The sequence below is a fragment of the Delphinus delphis genome, chromosome 13 (assembly GCF_949987515.2).
Source record: "Delphinus delphis chromosome 13, mDelDel1.2, whole genome shotgun sequence".
NCBI lineage: Eukaryota > Metazoa > Chordata > Mammalia > Artiodactyla > Delphinidae > Delphinus > Delphinus delphis.
In genome coordinates this window covers 71,827,406-71,847,591 of record NC_082695.1, presented here as the reverse complement: position 1 = coordinate 71,847,591, position 20,186 = coordinate 71,827,406, and the positions used below count along the sequence as shown (strand labels likewise).

The 20,186-nt window shown below is 38.0% G+C and overlaps 1 protein-coding gene across 9 annotated transcripts in view; it reads right to left on the bottom strand.

Annotated features, from left to right (window-relative positions):
- Positions 1–20,186, bottom strand: part of WDR7 (WD repeat domain 7) — a 372,036-nt gene that overhangs the window by 116,275 nt on the left and 235,575 nt on the right. For all 9 annotated transcript variants that reach the window (XM_060029121.1, XM_060029112.1, XM_060029113.1 and 6 more), the window contains one exon: positions 2,794–2,980. In XM_060029121.1, the coding sequence (XP_059885104.1) occupies positions 2,794–2,980 (187 nt within the window). The remainder of the gene's footprint in view (positions 1–2,793; positions 2,981–20,186) is intronic.

Genomic DNA, 20,186 nt, shown 5'->3' with positions numbered 1-20,186 from the left:
CATTACTTCTCCCAGGCAACAAAACGAGACTGCATACTATTGAAATTGTTTTTGATCAGATTTGAAAATAGGCTATAAAATTAGGTCAAAGTAAAATTCTGGACAATCAAAAATATTAAAGGCTTCTCAAGGTAACCAGGAGAGCTGAGGTAAAAGAAGCCACTCTGTTGACTCCTTGGAGGGTGTCCATGGCAGTTGCAGCCAAGGGGAGGGTAAAAGGTTGAAAATACGTTCCAGGCTTTGCACAAAGGCCAGCCTCTTACGACTGCTGCCAACTCATGGGCTCACATTCCCTCCTAATCCTTTAAGTCAATCGAGAACCTTCAGGCCACCTGTATCCATCCAGAAACTATCCTGATTGTCACTATGTGGAAGTGTTTATTCTAGAAACGGGCATCTCTTCCATCTGTTGAACACTAGGACAATGACAATGGCATCACCATCCATACCCCCTCCCCCCGCAATATAGGGAACATCCATTCAATCTTTTAACATGTGCTAAGTGCTCTTCTAAGCACCTGGCAAATATAAACTCACTTAACATCAATCTTATGAAGTAGGTATTTAATTAGCCCCAACTTGTAAATGGAACTGAGGTGAGAGGTGAAGTAATTTACTGAAGGGTATATAGCTAGGGAGACACAGAGGTGAAGTTTAGGAAGTGTGGCAGTATGAAGCAGGTGAAGGGGGAGGACAGCTGCTTAGGTTTGAAATGAATACCCTTCCCCTACCAGTCAATCTTGGGACTTTGGGCTGGGGATGCCCAATCTGTGGACAAAGTCACAGCATTCCAGTCTAGGCTTCAGTTGTTTCTCTGGTCTCCACTTCTGAGCATAGAGCAGCCAGCAGAAAGACGACAGGCCCAAAGCACACTAGAATATAAGGCAACTGCGGGATATGAGAGAGGCAACCATGAAGAGAAGGGCAGAGAACCCTAGTTTTTTAAAAGGTTATCAATGATAGGCATGAAATGCCATTCACTGAAAAAATCAAAGAGGTGATAACACTTACAGGCAGACCTCAAAGATACTGTAGGTTCGGTTCCAGAGCAGCGCAATAAAGCGAGTATCACAATAAAGCAATGCACACGAATTGTTTAGCTTCCCAGTAAACATATAAAAAGTATGTTTATACTATACTGTAGTCTATTAAGTGTGCAATATCATTAAGTATTTTTACAATGTACATACCTTAACTAAAAAATACTTTATTGCTAAAAAAGTCACAATAATTATAAAAATAACATCAAAGATCACTGACTACAGACAACCATAACAAATATAGTAATAAAAAAGTTTGAAATATTGCTAGAATTACAAAAATGAGACACAGAGTCATGAATGAGCAAATGCTGTTGGAAAAATGGTGCCAAAAGACTTGCTCAATGCAGGGTTACCATAAACCTTTGATTTGTAAAAAAAAAAAAAAAAAACCCACAGCATCTGTGAAACGCAATAAAGTGAAGGACAGTAAAATGAGGTCTGCCTGTACATTAAGAGAGGCATCATGGGACAGTTCAAGAATTCCTCCCACTAGGAATTCACCCTCACTAGGATGACTATACTAAAAAAGCAACAACAAAACCGGAAGATAAATGTTGGCGAGGATGCAAAGACAATTCCTACACTGCTGGTAGGAATATAAAATGGTGCAGCTGCTATGGAATGGGGGTTCCTCAATAGGCTAAACACAGAATTACCACATGACCCAGCAATTCCACTTTTAGGTATCTACCTAAGAGAAATGAAAACTAGGTGTTCAAACAAAGTGGAAGCGAGCCACATGTCCATCAACAGATGAATAGGTAAATAAAATGTGGTATATCCACAGAATGGAATATTGTTCAACTATAAAGAGAAACAAAGTACTGAAAAATGCTGCAACATGAATGAACCTTGGAATCATTATGCTAAGTGAAAGAAGTCAGACACAAAAGGCCACATACTGTATAATTCCACTTATATGAAATATTCAGAATAGGCAAATTCACAGAGACAGAAAGCAGATTATTGATTGTCAGGGGACAGTGGGAGGGGAGAACGGAAAGGGACTGCTCAATGGGTATGGAGTCTCCATTTGGGGTGACTGATACTGGGAACTGGGTAGTGGTGATGGCTGCATAACTGTGAATGCAGAGAATGTTGCTGAACTGTATCCTTTAAGAGGGATACAGTAGTAAATTTCCTGTTAGATGTGTATTAGACCATCAAAACAAAACAAAAAAGACTCCCTCCAGGAATCAGGAGGCTGGGTTCTCAAGTCAATACTAACCTCTACCACCAGCCCCAGTTTCATTTTAGGAACTGCCTTGGATTCCTCTATTCTCATCCCTGCCTCCCTGGACCACTGCAACCTCCTTATGGCTGATCCTCTGCTGTGTGCAAATGAAACCTCAATAAAGTTGGTTTAAAAATTAACACGAGTGCAAAGGAGTAATTCCCCAAACTGGCCAGGTATTGTATCAGTAAAACATTTTTGAGCAACTATATATATCATTTTCCTTATATGTGATATGTTTATATTATTATTAGCTGATGATACCTCAAGGCACAATAAACATATATTTAAAACTATGCCACAGATAAATCATTCACTGGCTCAAAGCTAAATCCCAATTGTGTTAAAATGACAGAAACATATCTCCCTTTCATTGTCTATTTCCAAAATTTCATATATTGAGAGATTTGTCTATTTTTTCTCCATATGCAATTTATAAAGAGTAATCAATGACCTCTACTAAAACAAAACAAGCAAAACCAATAAAAGCCAAATGAACTGAAATGGAGCGTGTACTTGGCAAGTTGTTTCTCGGCATCAGCACAAAGTTCAAGAAGCCCCATCAGGACAGCAGACACATCCATGTAAGGCTCCCAAACTGTGAAACCACGTCCAATCAGATCAATGGCTGTTCTTCGGATCGTACTGTGTGGAGGAAGTTTGGGGCTTGGTGGCTGCAGCAGAAGAAATGTCAGTGCCTTACCTAAAATTACAAAATAAAAGGCAGAGCAATAAAGTAATTTTACTTTTGTGATGTTTTCTTTGAAGCATATTTTCAAAATATAAACCACTTTGGATTTACTTTAACTGACAAGGGGTTTTGAATAGTAAGACTATAAAAAGATCTCAAGTTTACAGTTTGTTTAGCCATGTACTTTAAAGAGATAAGTTAGGCTACAATATTTTATACCATATTCTAAAGTGTTGTAATTACATAATAACTATATTTAAATAAGTGTATATAATTTCAAAACATAATAGTGATTCTAAACTTCCAAACAATGTTTCTCCCTACTCAGCATTCTGCAAAATGAAGATGCTTCCAAATAATGTAAGATGGTATTTCTTCATCTTTCTTCTGCATCTAACAGAATTCATATGCGAAACGCTTCATCAATAACACTTCTCATCACAGGCAATGATTATCAACAGGCATGAGGGATGGAGAAGGTAGATTGTGTAGTTTTCAAAAGTCTCCACACCACACCGCCACTGCCCCAGACGAGCATATTTGTTCCTCCACATTCTGGTGTACCAACAGCAGACAATGACGTCAAGTACTGGTAAATTCTTCACATAAGTTTGTCACGCAATTTTAAAAATAGCTCAATATTACTTCTAAATCTGATGAAATGATCTAGATTTTAATTAATATGTATTCCTTTATGTTGAAGATCAAGCTAACCGTTTGTATACCTAAGCCAATGGTCATTAAGCTACAAAAGCTCATCTACTGCCAAAGGCATTTTGACATTAAAAAAACACAAAACACCAGGGATTGTCAAGAACAAACTGCAACTTAGAAGAGGGTATTTTGTTTGGTTGGTTTTTGAGGGGAAGAAACAAAACAGTTTATAAATCATATTACTGTATAACATACTAGTTAAAGGGAACAGAGGCTTCAGATTCAAGACAGAGTATTAACTGATTTTATAACTTACTAGGGGGCAGGCTTAGGAAGATACTCAGTGAGTCTCAGCTTCCTTGTCTGTAAAATGGGGATAAAATAGCTATCACTCATGAAGGGCCAGAGTGTTAAATGAATTAAACAATGAAGTGTACTGCCAGGTGCCCTCACTGGCGTGTGTTCAGTGAAGGGCGGTCAGGGCTCATTCTGAATAACATGTTGAACTTGTCTGTTTTTAAAATTAAGAACATGGCATATAAACTTTAATTTAATTCACTCAACAAATAAAAGCATTTACTCATTGGCTATGCTATAGCCAATTGTTAAATGAGAATGGATTGAAATGGGGGTGAAAAGAAAGATATTGTAAAGCTGAGACAAGTCTGTGAACGCACTCTCTATACAGTGGTTCTGAATTTCTTCTCAGTCACAGAATCCTTAAAGATTCTAATAGAATAAGATAAAAAATAAAAATAAAAAGATAAAAAAATTTAAAAGATAAAAAAAAATAAAAAGAATCTGTTGAAAGCCATCAGTCCTTTCCTCAGGAAACTATATACACATACACATCCACCAAATTCTGCAGAAAGATGTCAAGGAGGCCACGGACCTTGGGTTAACAACTCCTGCCGTAAACGAAAAAGGTACACAGATATGGAAAGCCTCCTTGAGAAAAACATGTAGAAATTCATACTTCATTCATACATGTATTTGAAAATTTTACTCTCATACTTAGCTATGTAAATATAATATGTAAAGCTACAAGTTTTGTGGATCATAAAAATGTAAACCCCTTGAAAGAAAGAGATCCAATGCTCTATTTTCTGCCAGTACCTATGTGTCTCTTCTCACAAGTTATCCTTAAATATAAGCATTTTGGTGCACTTCCCTTCTCCTCAGCAAGTTTGTTAGCTCCTTGAGGGTAGGAAGTATGTTTCATATAACTCTGCATCTCCCAAACCACCAAGTACAATGCTTTGCACACATTATGGACCTAAAATGGACAACAGACCTGCCTTTACTGCACGTACACTTCTAACGCAGCTCCCGGCCCCAGTTTGCCAGAATGATATTTCAAACTGTCAAGAATATCTACCACTTTCCTGTTATTCTTGACATCTAGGAAGTCGTATGACTCCATATAATATAGGTGCTCTGCAATATGGGCCAAGGTGATGAAAAAGCTAAAATTAAGACAATGATAGCACTTCTCTATTAACAGAAAAAAATCTCGTGACGGAATTTTATGAATTTTAAGTTTTATCTCTCAGAACTTTTCTTAATCTTAGGTACCCAATAAAGGTTGTATTTTAATCTCTTCAAGATAGAATCTAATTTTGTACAAAGGCACATATTTACTTATGTTATGTAAGTGCCCCACTACTGCACAATTGGGGAATATTGCCTCACTGAGTAACCAAGATGGAGAAGGACGCTACCACCTGCCATCATGATTGAGTCCTTTGTAAAAGACTCTCCTGGTGGCAGTATTAAGAAGTTCAACAAATTGGCCTGATATTCACTCAACACTTTGCACATTTGGTCCCAAACTTTCCATCCAAAGATTCACTGAGGAACTGTTTATAGAGTATTGTTATATTGATATTATACTAAATGCTGGGGAAACACAAGAGAACAATACTCAGTTCCTCCCCTCAGGAAAATTCACTGTAGCTCAGGATATAGGTGAGCAAACAGGTAATTTGAATATATTATGAGGAATGTTAGAACCTTTATAAGCACAAGGTATCAAGATAGAACCTAAAAGGGGCGCTTAACCCAATCTTAGGGATATAAGAAGGCTTCCAGGGAAAGGTGGCCTCTATACAAAACCCTAAAGACTAAGTAAAACTTTGTCACTCACAGGAGAGGAGTATGGAAAGAAAACATTCTAGGCAGAGAGAAAGGCATGTCTAAAGACCATCAGATGAGAGAGAACACGACCAGACCAACAGATTACACATAGTTCAATATGGCTGGAAAGATCGTCGGTGGAAAGAGAAGAGGTTGGGGCGATGGACAAGAGGGAAGAGGACGAGGTGGATGAAATATAACAGTGAGACATGCGAGAGCACAGGTTATTAGAGCCTGATCACAAAGGGCCTTATATGCCATGCTAAGAGTTTGTTCATTCTGGTGACAATGGGGAACAACTGGAAAGTTTTAAGCAAATGAGGGGTTTGATTAGATTTTCATTTTAGAAAGATCAACATTTAGGCTGTCATGATTAGAAAGGGGCAAGAACAACGGGACCTTCAAGATGGAGGAATTAAGATGTGTAGATCACCTTCTTCCCCACAAATACATCAAAAATACATCTACATGTGGAACAACTCATACAGAACACCTACTGAATGCTGGCAGAAGACCTCAGACCTCCCAAAAGGCAAGAAACTCCCCACGTACCTGGGTAGCGCAAAAGAAAAAACAGAGAGAAAAGAATAGGGATGGGACCTGCACCTCTGGGACAGAGCTGTGAAGGAGGAAAACTTTCTACACACTAGGAAGCCCCTTCACTGGCAGAGGCAGACAGTGAGTGTGGGGCGGGGAGCTTTGGAGCCACAGAGAAGAGCGCAGCAACAGGGGTGCAGAGGGCAAAGCAGAGAGATTCCCGTACAGAGGATTGGGGCCGACCAGCGCTCACCAGCCCAAAAGGCTTGTCTGCTCACCCGCTGGGGCGGGCGGGGGCTGGGAGCTGAGGCTCGGGCTTCGGAGGTTGGATCCCAGGGAGAGGACTGGGGTTGGCTGCGTGAACACAACCTGAAGGGGGCTAGTGCACCACAGTTAGCCGGGAGGGAGTCCGGGAAAAGGTCTGGACCTGCCAAAGAGGCAAGAAACCATTGTTTCAGGGTGCGCAAGAGGGGGGATTCAGAGCACCGCCTAAAAGAGCTCCAGAGACGGGCACGAGCCGCGGCTACCAGCGCAGACCCCAGAGACGGGCATGAAACGCTAAGGCTGCTGCTGCCGCCACCAAGAAGCCTGTGTGCGAGCACAGGTCACTCTCCACACCTCCCCTCCCGGGAGCCTGTGCAGCCCGCCACCGCCAGGGTCCCGTGAGCCAGGGACAACTTCCCTGGAAGAACACACGGCGCACCTCGGGCTGTTGCAACTTTCTGCTGCCTGCTGCCGCCGCAGGCTCACCCCGCATTCCATACACCTTCCGCCCCGCCCCGAACCACGGCCTGAGTGAGCCACAGCCCCATAATAAGCTGTCACTCTAACCACATCCTGTCTGTGTGGGGAACAGATGCCAGAGGGTGACCTACATATAGAGGCGGGGCCAAACCCAAAGCTGAACCCCAGGAGCTGTGCAAACAAGGAAGAGAAAGGGAAATCTCTCCCAGCAGGCTCAGGAGCAGTGGATTAAATCTCCACAATCAACTTGATGTACCTGCACCTGTGGAACACCTGAATCGACAACGAGTCATCCCAAAATTGTGGCGGTGGACTTCGGGAGCAATTGTAGACTTGGGGTTTGCTGTCTGCGACTGATTTGTTTCTGATTTTTATGTTTATCTTAGTTTAATCTTTAGCACTTGTTATCATTGGTGGGTTTGTTTATTGGTTTGGTTGCTCTCTTCCTTTTTTTATAATTATTATTATTTTTCATTTAAATAATTTTTTTATTAAAAACTTTTAAAAACTTTATTATTATTCTTTTTCTTTCCTTTTTCCTCCCTTTTCTTCTGAGCTGTGTGGCTGACAGGATCTTAGTGCTCAGGCCTGAGACTCTGAGATGGGAAAGTCGAGTTCAGAACATTGGACCAACAGAGACCTCCCAGTCGAACATAATATCAATCAGTGAGAGCTCTCCCAGAGATCTCTGTCTCAAAGTTAAGACCCAGATCCACCCAATGGCCAGCAAAATCCAGTGCCAGATGCCCCATGCCAAACAATTAGCAAGAGAGAAACACAACCCCACCCATTAGCAGAGAGGCTGCCTAAAATCATACTAGGTTCACAGACATCCCAAAACACACCACCAGATGTGGCACTGACCATCAGAAAAAAATGATCCAGCCCCACCGACTAGAACACAGGAACCAGTCCCCTCCATCAGGAAGCCTACACAAGCCACTGAACCAACCTCAGCCACTGGGGGCAGACACCAAAAACAATGGGAACTACGAACCTGCAGCCTGCAAAAAGGAGACACCAAACACAGTAAGTTAAACAAAATGAGAAGACAGAGAAATATGCAGCAGATGAAGGAGCAAGGTAAAAACCCACCAGACCAAACAAATGAAAAGGAAATAGGCAGTCTACCTGAAAAAGAATTCAGAGTAATGGTAGTAAAGATGATCCAAAATCTTGGAAATAGAATGGACAAAATACAAGAAACGTTTAACAAGGACCCAGGAGAACTAAAGAGCAAACAAACAATGATGAACAACACAATAAATGAAATGAAAAATTCTCTAGAAGGAATTAATAGCAGAATAACTGAGGCAGAAGAATGGATAAGTGACCTGGAAGATAAAATAGTGGAAATAACTACCACAGAACAGAATGAAGAAAAAAGAATGAAAGCAATTGAGGACAGTCTCAGAGACCTCTGGGACAACATTAAACACACAAACAATCGAATTATAGGGGTCCCAGAAGAAGAAGAGAAAAGAAAGGGACTGAGAAAATACTTGAAGAGATTATAGTTGAAAACTTCCCTAACATGGGAAAGGAAATAGTCACTCAAGTCCAGGAAGCACAGACAGTCCCATACAGGATAAATCCAAGGAGAAACATGCCAAGACACATATTAATCAAACTATCAGAAATTAAATACAAAGAACAAATATTAAAAGCAGCAAGGGAAAAGCAACAAAAAACATACAAGGGAATCCCCATAAGGTTAACAGCTGATCTTTCAGCAGAAACTGCAAGCCAGAAGGGAGTGGCAGGACATATTTAAAGTGATGAAAGGGAAAAACCTACAACCAAGATTACTCTACCCAGCAAGGATCTCATTCAAATTCAACAGAGAAATTAAAACATTTACAGACAAGCAAAAGCTGAGAGAGTTCAGCACCACCAAACCAGCTCTACAGTAAATGCTAAAGGACCTTCTCTAGGCAGGAAAAACAAGAGAAGAAAAAGACTTACAATAACAAAACAATTAAAAAAATGGTAATAGAAACATACATATCGATAACTACCTTAAATGTAAGGGGATTAAATGCTCCAACCAAAAGACACAGACCGGCTGAATGGATGCAAAAACAAGACCCATACTTACGCTGTCTACAAGAGACCCACTTCAGACCTAGGGACACATACAGACTGAAAGTGAGGGGATGGAAAAAGATATTCCATGCAAATGGAAATCAAAAGAAAGCTGCAGCAGCAATTCTCATATCAGACAAAATAGACTTTAAAATAAAGACTATTACAAGAGACAAAGAAGGACACTACATAATGATCAAGGGATCCATCCAAGGAGAAGATATAACAATTGTAAATATTTATGCACCCACCATAGAAACACCTCAATACATAAGGCAAATGCTAACAGCCATAAAAGGGGAAATAGACAGTAACACAATCATAGTAGGGGAGTTTAACATCCCACTTTCACCAATGGACAGATCATCCAAAATGAAAATAAATAAGGAAACAAAAGCTTTAAATGACACATTAAACAAGATGGACCTAATTGATATTCATAGGACATTCCATCTAAAAACAGCAGATTACACTTTCTTCAAAAGTGCTCATGGAACATTCTCTAGGATAAATCATGTCCTGGGTTACAAATCAAGCCTTGGTAAATTTAAGAAAACTGAAATCGTATCAAGTATCTTTTCCAACCACAATGCTATGAGACTAGATATCAATTACAGGAAAAAAACTAAAAAATACAAATACATGGAGGCTAAACAATACACTACTAAATAACCAAGAGGTAACTGAAGAAATCAAAGAGGAAATCAAAAAATACCTAGAAACAAATGACAATGAAAACTTGACGACCCCAAACCTATGGGATGCAGGAAAAGCAGTTCTAAGAGGGAAGTTTATAGCAATACAATCCTACCTCAAGAAACAAGAAAGATCTCAAATAAACAACCTAAACTTACACCTAAAGCAAATAGAGTAATAAGGACAAAAAACCCCCAAAATTAGCAGAAGGAAAGAATTCATAAAGATCGTATCAGAAATAAATGAAAAAGAAATGAAGGAACTGATACCAAAGATCAATAAAACTGAAAGCTGGTTCTTTAAGAAGATAAACAATAATGATAAACCATTAGCCAGACTCATCAAGAAAAAAGGGAGAGGACTCAAATCAATAGAATTAGAAATGAAAAAGGAACAGTAACACCTGACACTTCAAAACTACAAAGGATCACGAGAGATTATTACAAGCAACTATATGCCAATAAAATGGACAGCCTGGAAGAAATGGACAAATCTTAGAAAAGCACAACCTTCCAAGACTGAATCAGGAAGAAATATAAAATATAAACAGACCAATCACAGGCACTGAAATTGAAACTGTGATTAAAAACCTTCCAACAAACAAAAGTCCAGGACCAGATGCCTCCACAGGCAAATTCTATCAAACATTTAGAGAAGAGCTAACACCTATCCTTCTCTAACTCTTCCAAAATATAGCAGAGGGAGGAACACTCCCAACAACATTCTAAGAGGCCACCATCACCCTGATACCAAAACCAGACAAAGATGCCACAAAAAAAGAAAACTACAGGCGAATATCTCTGATGAACATAGATGCAAAAATCCTCAGCAAAATACTAGCAAACAGAATCCAGCAGCACATTAAAAGGAGCATACACCATGATCAAGTGGGGTTTATACCAGGAATGCAAGGATTCTTAAATATACAGAAATCAACCAATGTGATAAACCATATTAAGAAACTGAAGGATAAAAACCATATGATCATCTCAATACATGCAGAAAAAGCTTTTGACAAAATTCAACACCCATTTATGATAAAAACAAGCCAGAAAAGAGGCATAGAGAGGGAACTTTCCTCAACATAATAAAGGCCCTATATAGCAAACCCACAGCCAACATCATTCTCAATGGTGAAAAACTGAAACCATTTCCTCTAAGTACAGGAGCAAGACAAGGATGCCCACTCTCACCACTATTATTCAACATCACTTTGGAAGTTTAGCCACAGCAATCAGAGAAGAAAAGGAAATAAAAGGAATCCAATTGGAAAAGAAGAAGTAAAGCTGTCACTGTCTGCAGATGACATGATACTATCCACAGAGAATCCTAAAGATGCTACCAGAAAACTACTAGAGCTAATCAATGAATTTGGTAAAGCAGCAGGATACAAAATGAATGCACAGAAATCTCTTGCATTCCTATACAGTAATGATGAAAAATTTGAAAGAGAAATTAAGGAAACACTCCCATTTACCATTGCAACAAAAAGAATAAAATATCTAGGAATAAACCTACCTAAGGAGACAAAAGACCTGTGTGCAGAAATAGAAGACACTGATGAAAGAAATTAAAGATGATACAAACAGATGGAGAGATATAGCATGTTCTTGGATTGGAAGAATCAACATTGTGAAAATGACTATACTACCCAAGGCAATCTACAGATTCAATGCAATCCCTGTCAAAGTAACAACAGCATTTTTCACAGAACTAGAACACAAAATTTCACAGTTTGTATGGAAACACAAAAGACCCCAAATAGCCAAAGAAATCTTGAGAAAGAAAAACAGAGCTGGAGGAATCAGGCTCCCTGACTTCAGACTATACTACAAAGCTACAGTAATCAAGACAGTATGGTACTGGCACAAAAACAGAAATAATAGATCAATGGAACAGGATAGCAAGGCCAGAGATAAACCCATGCACCTATGGTCACCTTATCTTTGATAAAGGAGGCAAGAATATATAATGGAGAAAAGACAGCCTCTTCATTAAGTGGTGCTGGGAAAACTGGACAGCTACATGTAAAAGAATGAAATTAGAATACTGAATACCATACACAAAAATAAACTCAAAATGAATTAAACTCAAAATGAATTAAAGACCTAAATTTAAGGCTAGACACTGTAAAACTCTTAGAGGAAAACATAGGAAGAACACTCTTTGACATAAGTCACAGCAAGATCCTTTTTGACCCACCTCCTAGAGAAATACAAATAAAACTAAAATAAACAAATGGGACCTAATGAAACTTAAAAGCTCTGCACAGCAAAGGAAACTATTAACAAGACCAAAAGACAACCCTCAGAATGGGAGAAAATATTTGCAAACGAAGCAACTGACAAAGGATTAATCTCCAAAATTTACAAGCAGCTCATGCAGCTCAATATCGCAAAAACAACAACCCAATCCAAAAATGGGCAGAAGATTTAAGTAGACATTTCTCCAAAGAAGATATACAGATTGCCAACAAACACATGAAAGGATGTGCAACATCACTAATTATTAGAGAAATGCAAATCAAAACTACAATGAGGTATCACCTCACACCGGTCAGAATAGCCATCATCAAAAAATCCGGAAACAATAAATGCTGGAGAGGGTGTGGAGAAAAGGGAACCCTCTTGCATCATTGGTGGGAATGTAAATTGATACAGCCAATATGGAGGTATGGAAGTTCATCAAAAAACTAAAGATAGAAGTACCATGTGACCCAGCAATCTCATTAATGGGCATATACCCTGAGAAAACCATAATTCAAAAAGAGTCATGTACCACAATGTTCACTGCAGCACTATTTACAATAGCCAGGACATGGAAGCAACCTAAGTGTCCACTGACAGAAGAATGGATAAAGAAGATGTGGCACATATATACAATGGAATATTACTCAGCCATAAAAAGAAACGAAGTTGAGTTATTTGTAGTCAGGTGGATGGACCTGGAGTCTGTCAGACAGAGTGAAGTAAGTTATAAAGAGAAAAACAAATACCGTATGCTAACACATATATATGGAATCTACAAAAAAAAAAGAAAATGGTTCTGACGAACCTAGGGGCAGGACAGGAATAAAGACGCAGACATAGAGAATGGACTTGAGGACACAGAGAGAGACAAGGGTCAGCTGAGACAAAGTGAGAGTGTGGCATGGACATATATACACTATCAAATGGAAAAGAGATAGCTAGTGGGAAGCATCTGCATAGCACAGGGAGATCAGCTCGGTGCTTTGTGACCACTTAGAGGGGTGGGATAGGGAGGGTGGGAGGGAGATGCAAGAGGGAGGAGATATGGGGATATATGTATACATATAGCTGATTCACTTTGTTATAAAGCAGAAACTAACACACCATTGTAAAGCAATTATACTCCAATAAAGATGTTAAATGGGGGTGGCAAGACCTACTGCCTTGGAAATTCTGATCTACTTACCCCCAGCCAAATGGATTAATTAGAATCACAGAATATTTGAACTGAAAGGACTTTAGAAAACTATGATCTATTCCTGTTTTGTTTGATGTAACTGAGAATGATGGAAGGCAAGTGGTTAGCTGCAGGCTTCTGTGGCCCAGGCCATGGGTAATGTGACCAGAACACATCTCTGAACACAACTTGCATCTTTATAACCATGTTTTATTCATGACACTCTACCAAAACAGAAGATTCAATAAATTATATGTTTTATCTTTTGTCACACAATGAGAAGGTCCCCATTACTGGTTCAATAGCTAAATACAGCCATACCAAGATCCCTGTCTTTGTCTTGGCTCTATCTTAGTTGCATCCTGTCCACAAAATGGTTAATTGCACATCCAGCACTGCATGCACCTTCCCAACAGGAAGAGGTAGAAGGCTGAAGGGCATAAGGACATGTGGCAGTTAAGTCAAGCCCCCTTGTAAAGTCTGATTACATTTCATTGGCCAAAATTATATAATAATTCCCCCAGTTTCACGGAAGGGTGGGAAATGTAGTTTGTGATCTGACCACAATGCCATCTGCAACAATTCTGAGGTTTTGTTCACGTGTAAAAGGAGAATCGTATGCGGTTGGTAGTTGGCAATTTCTGCGCCTTCCCCGCTTCCTTTAGAATGAAATTATTCTTTTTAAGAGAAAAATTATTATCCATACATTTAACAAACAGTGATATAGCATCATTGGCATTTATTCTTGTCCAGAGCTAATTTTATTTATTTTTATTTTATTTTATTACCTTTCCACATCTGTTAAATGAGTAAGTTCCCTGGGTCATATGAAATTTTTATAAAAAAACTTTTTTTTTTTTTTTGCATGAGGCTTAGCACAGTGCTTTATAGTTCAATAAGTACTTAATACACAATTGTTGTTTTGGCAAATACTGAAAATTACTTTACATTGAATGTGCCCAGCACAGTCAATAAAATTATGCACAGATCAGAAATTTCCAAGGGTCTGATATAAACCTGTGCTGGTCTATGGCAAAGTTTCCATGGCTTTATGGTGAAATGGTAAAACACAAACAATGTAATATGTCTTTTTCATGAAGCTAAATTTATTCAGTTTAAAGGAGTGTTTAGTCTAAGGTTATGTTCTTACTATTTTTTTGGTGAATAAAAGGGTTTTTCTTTAATAAAATGATAAAGATGGTGGTATTTTTTTAGTATTTGCACTCAGCAAAATAAAACACAGCACTGCTAAATACTCCCAAGTTTTATTTTTGGAAATTTTACTGGCCCATGATATTGGAAAGTTTGGAAACAGCTGCCATTTGTAATAAGTTTACTGTCGTGAGGAACTGCAAGGGTACTTCCCCACTATAAGAATCATAACTGGTAAGTCCTATTACTGGTCACTGGTTCTTTACTGAGAATGCCAAGAGGCTCCTAACTCAACTTGTTAACAGACAGAATTCAGCATTATTCAAGTCAATCTGTGACCATATTCAAGGCCCAGTTATCAGATGATTAGCCTTTCCTACCTGTAAGATGGGTAAGTAGTACAGACACTATGGCAGCTTCACAGTGAGAATTTAACGCGTAGCACCACCCACCCACCCCCATCACCCTGTATGTCTAGCCAAATGCGCAAGTGAACTACCAAAATGCACACAGGCTCAGAACTCTGGAAACAAATCAAATCAAAACAAAGCTCCTTAAAAAGCAGAAAGCACGGAAATCCAGAATTGGATAAATCACAATTAACTCAGACCCTCTAGCTGTTGAGAAAGCAACTCTGTTGTCGTGCAGTCAAGAGTAATAATAATAGCTCATATTTTAGTGCCGTTTTATTTCAAGCTTTTTATCTCAAGCGTTTTTTTTTTTAAAGTGTCCCAACTTTAATCTTACCATTTTTTAAAAGTGCTACAAAGGCACAAAGCTGCAAGAAAATATTTACACTTTGCTGTAACAGCAAAAATGCTAAAAATGAGAAAAGGATTGACACAGAGATAGCAAAATAAAGCCTACGTAAGCTGTGGTTATAGTATTATACAATGGCTAACTTGTTGCTTTGGCAAGATGACTGTTGTCCCGTCATGAACTGACCAAGGAAAAATGTCAATTAAAAAAATGTTTACCCTATCTAGATGGTTATGATGACCCGCTCTTTTAAAAGATTAACATACAAGCCGTAACACACACACACACACACACACACACACACACACACACACATACACTCTGAGGCTATTACTTAGGAAATAATGAATTTGTTTCCTGGATCATTTTTGTATCCTTATCACAAAGTGTAGACTCACTTTATTAATGTACTCTACATTTAATAAGTGCCTATTATATGAAAGCACTTTATTAGCTACAAAGAACTATAGCTATATATTTCTATAAGAATCAGGTATCATTTTCAGCATTATTCGATAATAAATGATACTTTTATACTGCTATTCTACTTTTTTCCCCTTTTGCATTTCTAATGCAAAGGTAGAGACTGAACCCGACAGTACCTTGACTTCTCCACAGCACAATGAACGATGTTAGCACACCGTTCAAAGCACAGTGAAGGAAAAAAAACAGAAGCCAGAATCAAACTATGTTTACCAAGAGAGAATGAAATTTCCTTACTGGAATTATCACAAAACCAAAGCATTTCAGAGAATTTTCCAAGCGCCCTTAGAGATCATTGACAATTATTACTGTTGTCCTGCTAGTAGGCAATATATGTAACCATTTTCCTGGGCTTTGGTTCCTCTTAGGCCAGTCAACAGGCCTAGTTAAGAGTTAAGATACTGGTTCATCATACTTAAAAGGTCATATTAAAAAATGTACTAATTAATAGCTCAATTACAAGGAACTTCCTGTGGGAGAACATATTATATTTACTTTAAACCAAATGAATTTATGATGATTTATGCCATTACAATGAGTGCAAAATGAATTAATAATGATTGGCCACTTATTTCAAAGTGTAACCAACTGAATGAAGCCTTTTCCCACTTGCTAATGTCCATCAAAGAACAGGGATGGCAGAGCGCCATCTAGAATTCTATTCCTTTGCTTTAGATAGGCAACTGATTTGAGTAAAAATAATTCCAATGCAGTGTGCATTATTCATGGATATGGAATAGTTAATAAACACTTCTAAAACGAGATGCTTTGTATTAATACAGTTATGAAAAACTACTTTTAAACTTCTTACATCCTGTATTGCATAAAAACTAAGTCATCATTTCATTTAATAAAAAGCATAAAGTAACTTTGTTAAATTAGGAAGTTAATTTAACAAAGATATTTTAAAACTCATTAATCTAATATCAGCTTAGTCAAAACAGTCCTAATTCAAAGAAAGTAGCTGTTTCTTGTCCTATAATCAGAAGAGTATAAAATCCAGTGCTGCTTGATTGAAAGCACATTTTTTTCTGTTCGATTGAGTTTCAAACTAACTAAGTTGTGTCATGCAGTGAAATTTAATCTCATTTTGCTTTTGGTACTCCGTGTATTTTGGATGGCAGACTAAAATAAGAGTCTTACCTTCCCATAAACAAAAGGATATTACTTAGTGCATATGGCCCTTTTCCGCTTGAAGGAAGGTAAGAAGTGCTGATTGTTTGACAATCTGGGGGTCAGCAATAAAGATGTAAAATAGTAGAAGCAGAGGCTTATGATGTCAAAGAAGTAAAAAAACAAAAATCCATGAATCTATGGAATCTTTACGTGAATGACCTAAATACTTCTATGTCTTGTTCCCAAAGACAAAGCGGGGGCGGTTGTGAAGCAAGAGACCACCAGGTTCAAGTTCTGGCTCTAGCACCTAATAGCTGGGTGATCCTTTCATTCATTACTCCCTGAGTGCCTGCTGTGGACCAGGCACTGTTCTAAGTGCAGGTCAAGCAAGTCTGTACTCTCATGAAGCTCACACTCCAGTTGGGACAAAACAACCAAATGAACAAATAGATATGCTGAGTAGTACTAAGTCCTGTGAGGAAAAATACAGCAGAGTAAGAGCCTAGAAAGTGATAGGGAAGGAAGGACTCTGCAAAAGGTGACAAACAATTACACAAATTATTTCTGTTTTCTGGGACAGTGATTTCTCATGACTACTGATAACAATTTGGTGTCCACGGAACACTCTATAGGTACAGAAAGGTGGAGGAAATAGATAGGAGTTTCTCTGGTTTATATGCCACGTATTTCTCACCATGTTCTATGCACAGCTTCTATCAGCCTTCTCTAGGCCTGATCACCTCCAGGAACCAACCAATCAGAGTGAATCTCTGGCCTTCTAAGCAGAGACTGGCCTTTTTCTAGAGATGAAACTCCCCTATCACTGCAGCCCCAGTTCACGTCTGATCTTAACCCTTTCTGGTCATCTGTACACCATTAAACACCGTGTGAGGGGGATTTGCCAATTAAATGTATTACACGGTTCTGAAGATGCTGATGTGCCTCCACAAAGTAATCGACCTACTACTTGATCAAAGACTCATGCTCAGTTATTTTACCCATTTCTACTATTCTAGAGCTTCTAGAATTTAATTATTATTTAAAAATACATAAAATCAGAACAACGACATTCTCTGAGAAATACTATTAACGCTAATCAAAACCATGGCAAAAAACCCTGAAATGTTTCATGATAACTTCATAACTGCCTCCTCTTTTTAAATAATTCACACAGGCTAATTAAGTAACTTAGTGATTGTTACAAGATAAATCTCAAAGTAATTTTATAGGCAGTCCAGTGGAGATTAAAATCATAGGAAAAATTACTTGATCTCTTTTCTAATAACCACAATAAAACATTCAACTGGAACAAGAAGCTGCTGTACGTTAACCCTTTATAGATATACAGTCAAAGAGTAGAGATAGTCACCCTTAGTAGACACTAAATATTAGTAAGCTGTGACATGGAGACTAGAGTAACCACAGGAGAAATAAAGTCAGAATTGTTCTACATGCAGACAAATGAATACCAACATTCTCAATACAAGCACTCTAAATGTTTCCTTTCTACACATTTATTTTATTGAAGTTGAGTAAGGGAGAAAAAAAAAAAAAGATGAGCAAACAAAAGTCACTCTGCTGCCCGTTTCTCAGTCTGGACATCTTTGTTTAAGCTTTGACTTGGCTTAAATGAACGAATTAATATTGACAAAAACATCAACTAAGCTAATGAGTTGTTAGTTAAGGCAATAAACATGTCACATTAGAGTCAGCGCAGCAAAGAGGTAATTAGCCCTGGAAAAGCCCTGCTGATTGGAGCTGTTGAGATCCTCTGCTCTTAACCTTTGAGTCCATTATCTAACCCAGGAGTCGTAGCTGTGTTAATGGGAACTCGCCAGTAAACAGCAGCCTTGCTGGAGCAGCTAAGCCTGAAGTCATAATCCTGGGATGAAAGGGGTGCTGGTGGGTTTACAAGACAGCCATCAACGAAGCTCCATGAAAATCTCAAACAGAGCTCTTTCGGGAATAGATGTTAATGTCAAAGGGGACAAATATATTTCCAAAGAAACTTGTGGGGGGGGGGGAGGTGGGGGTGATACATATTTTTTGATATAAAGGATACACAGAAATATATTAAGTAACATACAATCTAATAAAGGAGAAGTCATTCCAATCACAAAATCTCCTCTTTTCTACAAATAAGGATGTTCTCATCCTTTCAAGATAAAGCACAATATACTATAATACAATGAATTACTGAACTATCTGACCTACAGAAGCAACCATGATCACACCTAAAAATCAGACAATAATTTATATCCACTTAAAACAAAAAAGAAACATATACATGCTATTACACTCCTGAAATATATGTTTACATGAGTAATTACGGATTATCCTTCAAAACAGCTTCGCCTATAAGATTTTTCTTTTTAAACTTCTCACTGATTTTACTGATTTGGCTTTAGGACAATCAAAACTAGCATTTTCAAAGTCTATGTTGGAAAAAAATCAGATGCTTATAGAAAACTCACAAACAGCAGGAGTTACAACATATATGAATAAAACTCCCATTCTCTAGATTAGTGGACCACTCCTGAAATAAAGCAAAAGACCATATTGGCGAGTTTGAATTTGAACAATTTGAATTTGTATAATCTCATATTAACTTCAAAAAAATGATCAAATATAGTCTAAGTTTTGACATTGCTTCTAATATTACAAATGAAAAAATATATATTAATTGATACAAATGTCTTATGCATATGAATTAACTGATACTACATCATCAAGAAATATTTCTTTTTCCTTGGGAAACTTGTTTTTCTTTTGAGCTTTAAAGCAAACACACACATCAGGCATTCAAGATAATACTACACTGCCATTCATTTTTTGAGTTTTAATGATTTTATGCTATTTCCTTTCACAAAGGAGGAAACTGTTCCATCCTAATTTCGTTATTACAGAAGTTTGATGAAAGAAATGGGTAGGTATGCAGTTCCTTGCTGCTACTGCCGTGTGGTATATGTAGTGTGTGTGCATCTGGGTATTAGAGGAGCAGAGACATGGGACATTTACTATACAGTAAATCAATACGTGCTATCTTTTTTCAGGCTGAGTAATTTCGAAAGGGACAGGAAGCAATTAGCTGCCTCATACCTTATTGGCTACTGTATGGTTTTAATATTTTAAAAATTTTCCCTCAAATGTAGTTTCTTTTTTAGTAAATTTGCAAAACAGCTATATATGGCTTAATTTTCATTAGCTAATCTTTTAATAATCAAATATAGATTGAAAAGCACTATAAACCAGTCTTCATTTTCAATAAAAGATGAAAGAAGTAATGCTGTAAACCACAATAAAAAAAAATAGTTTTCAGCTATTCTACTGTCATTGGCAGCTAGGTATAACCTGAAAAAATATACCACAGTATTTATTTCTGATATTATGCACAGCACATATAAAAATGTCAAATACTTCTAAATGGTCT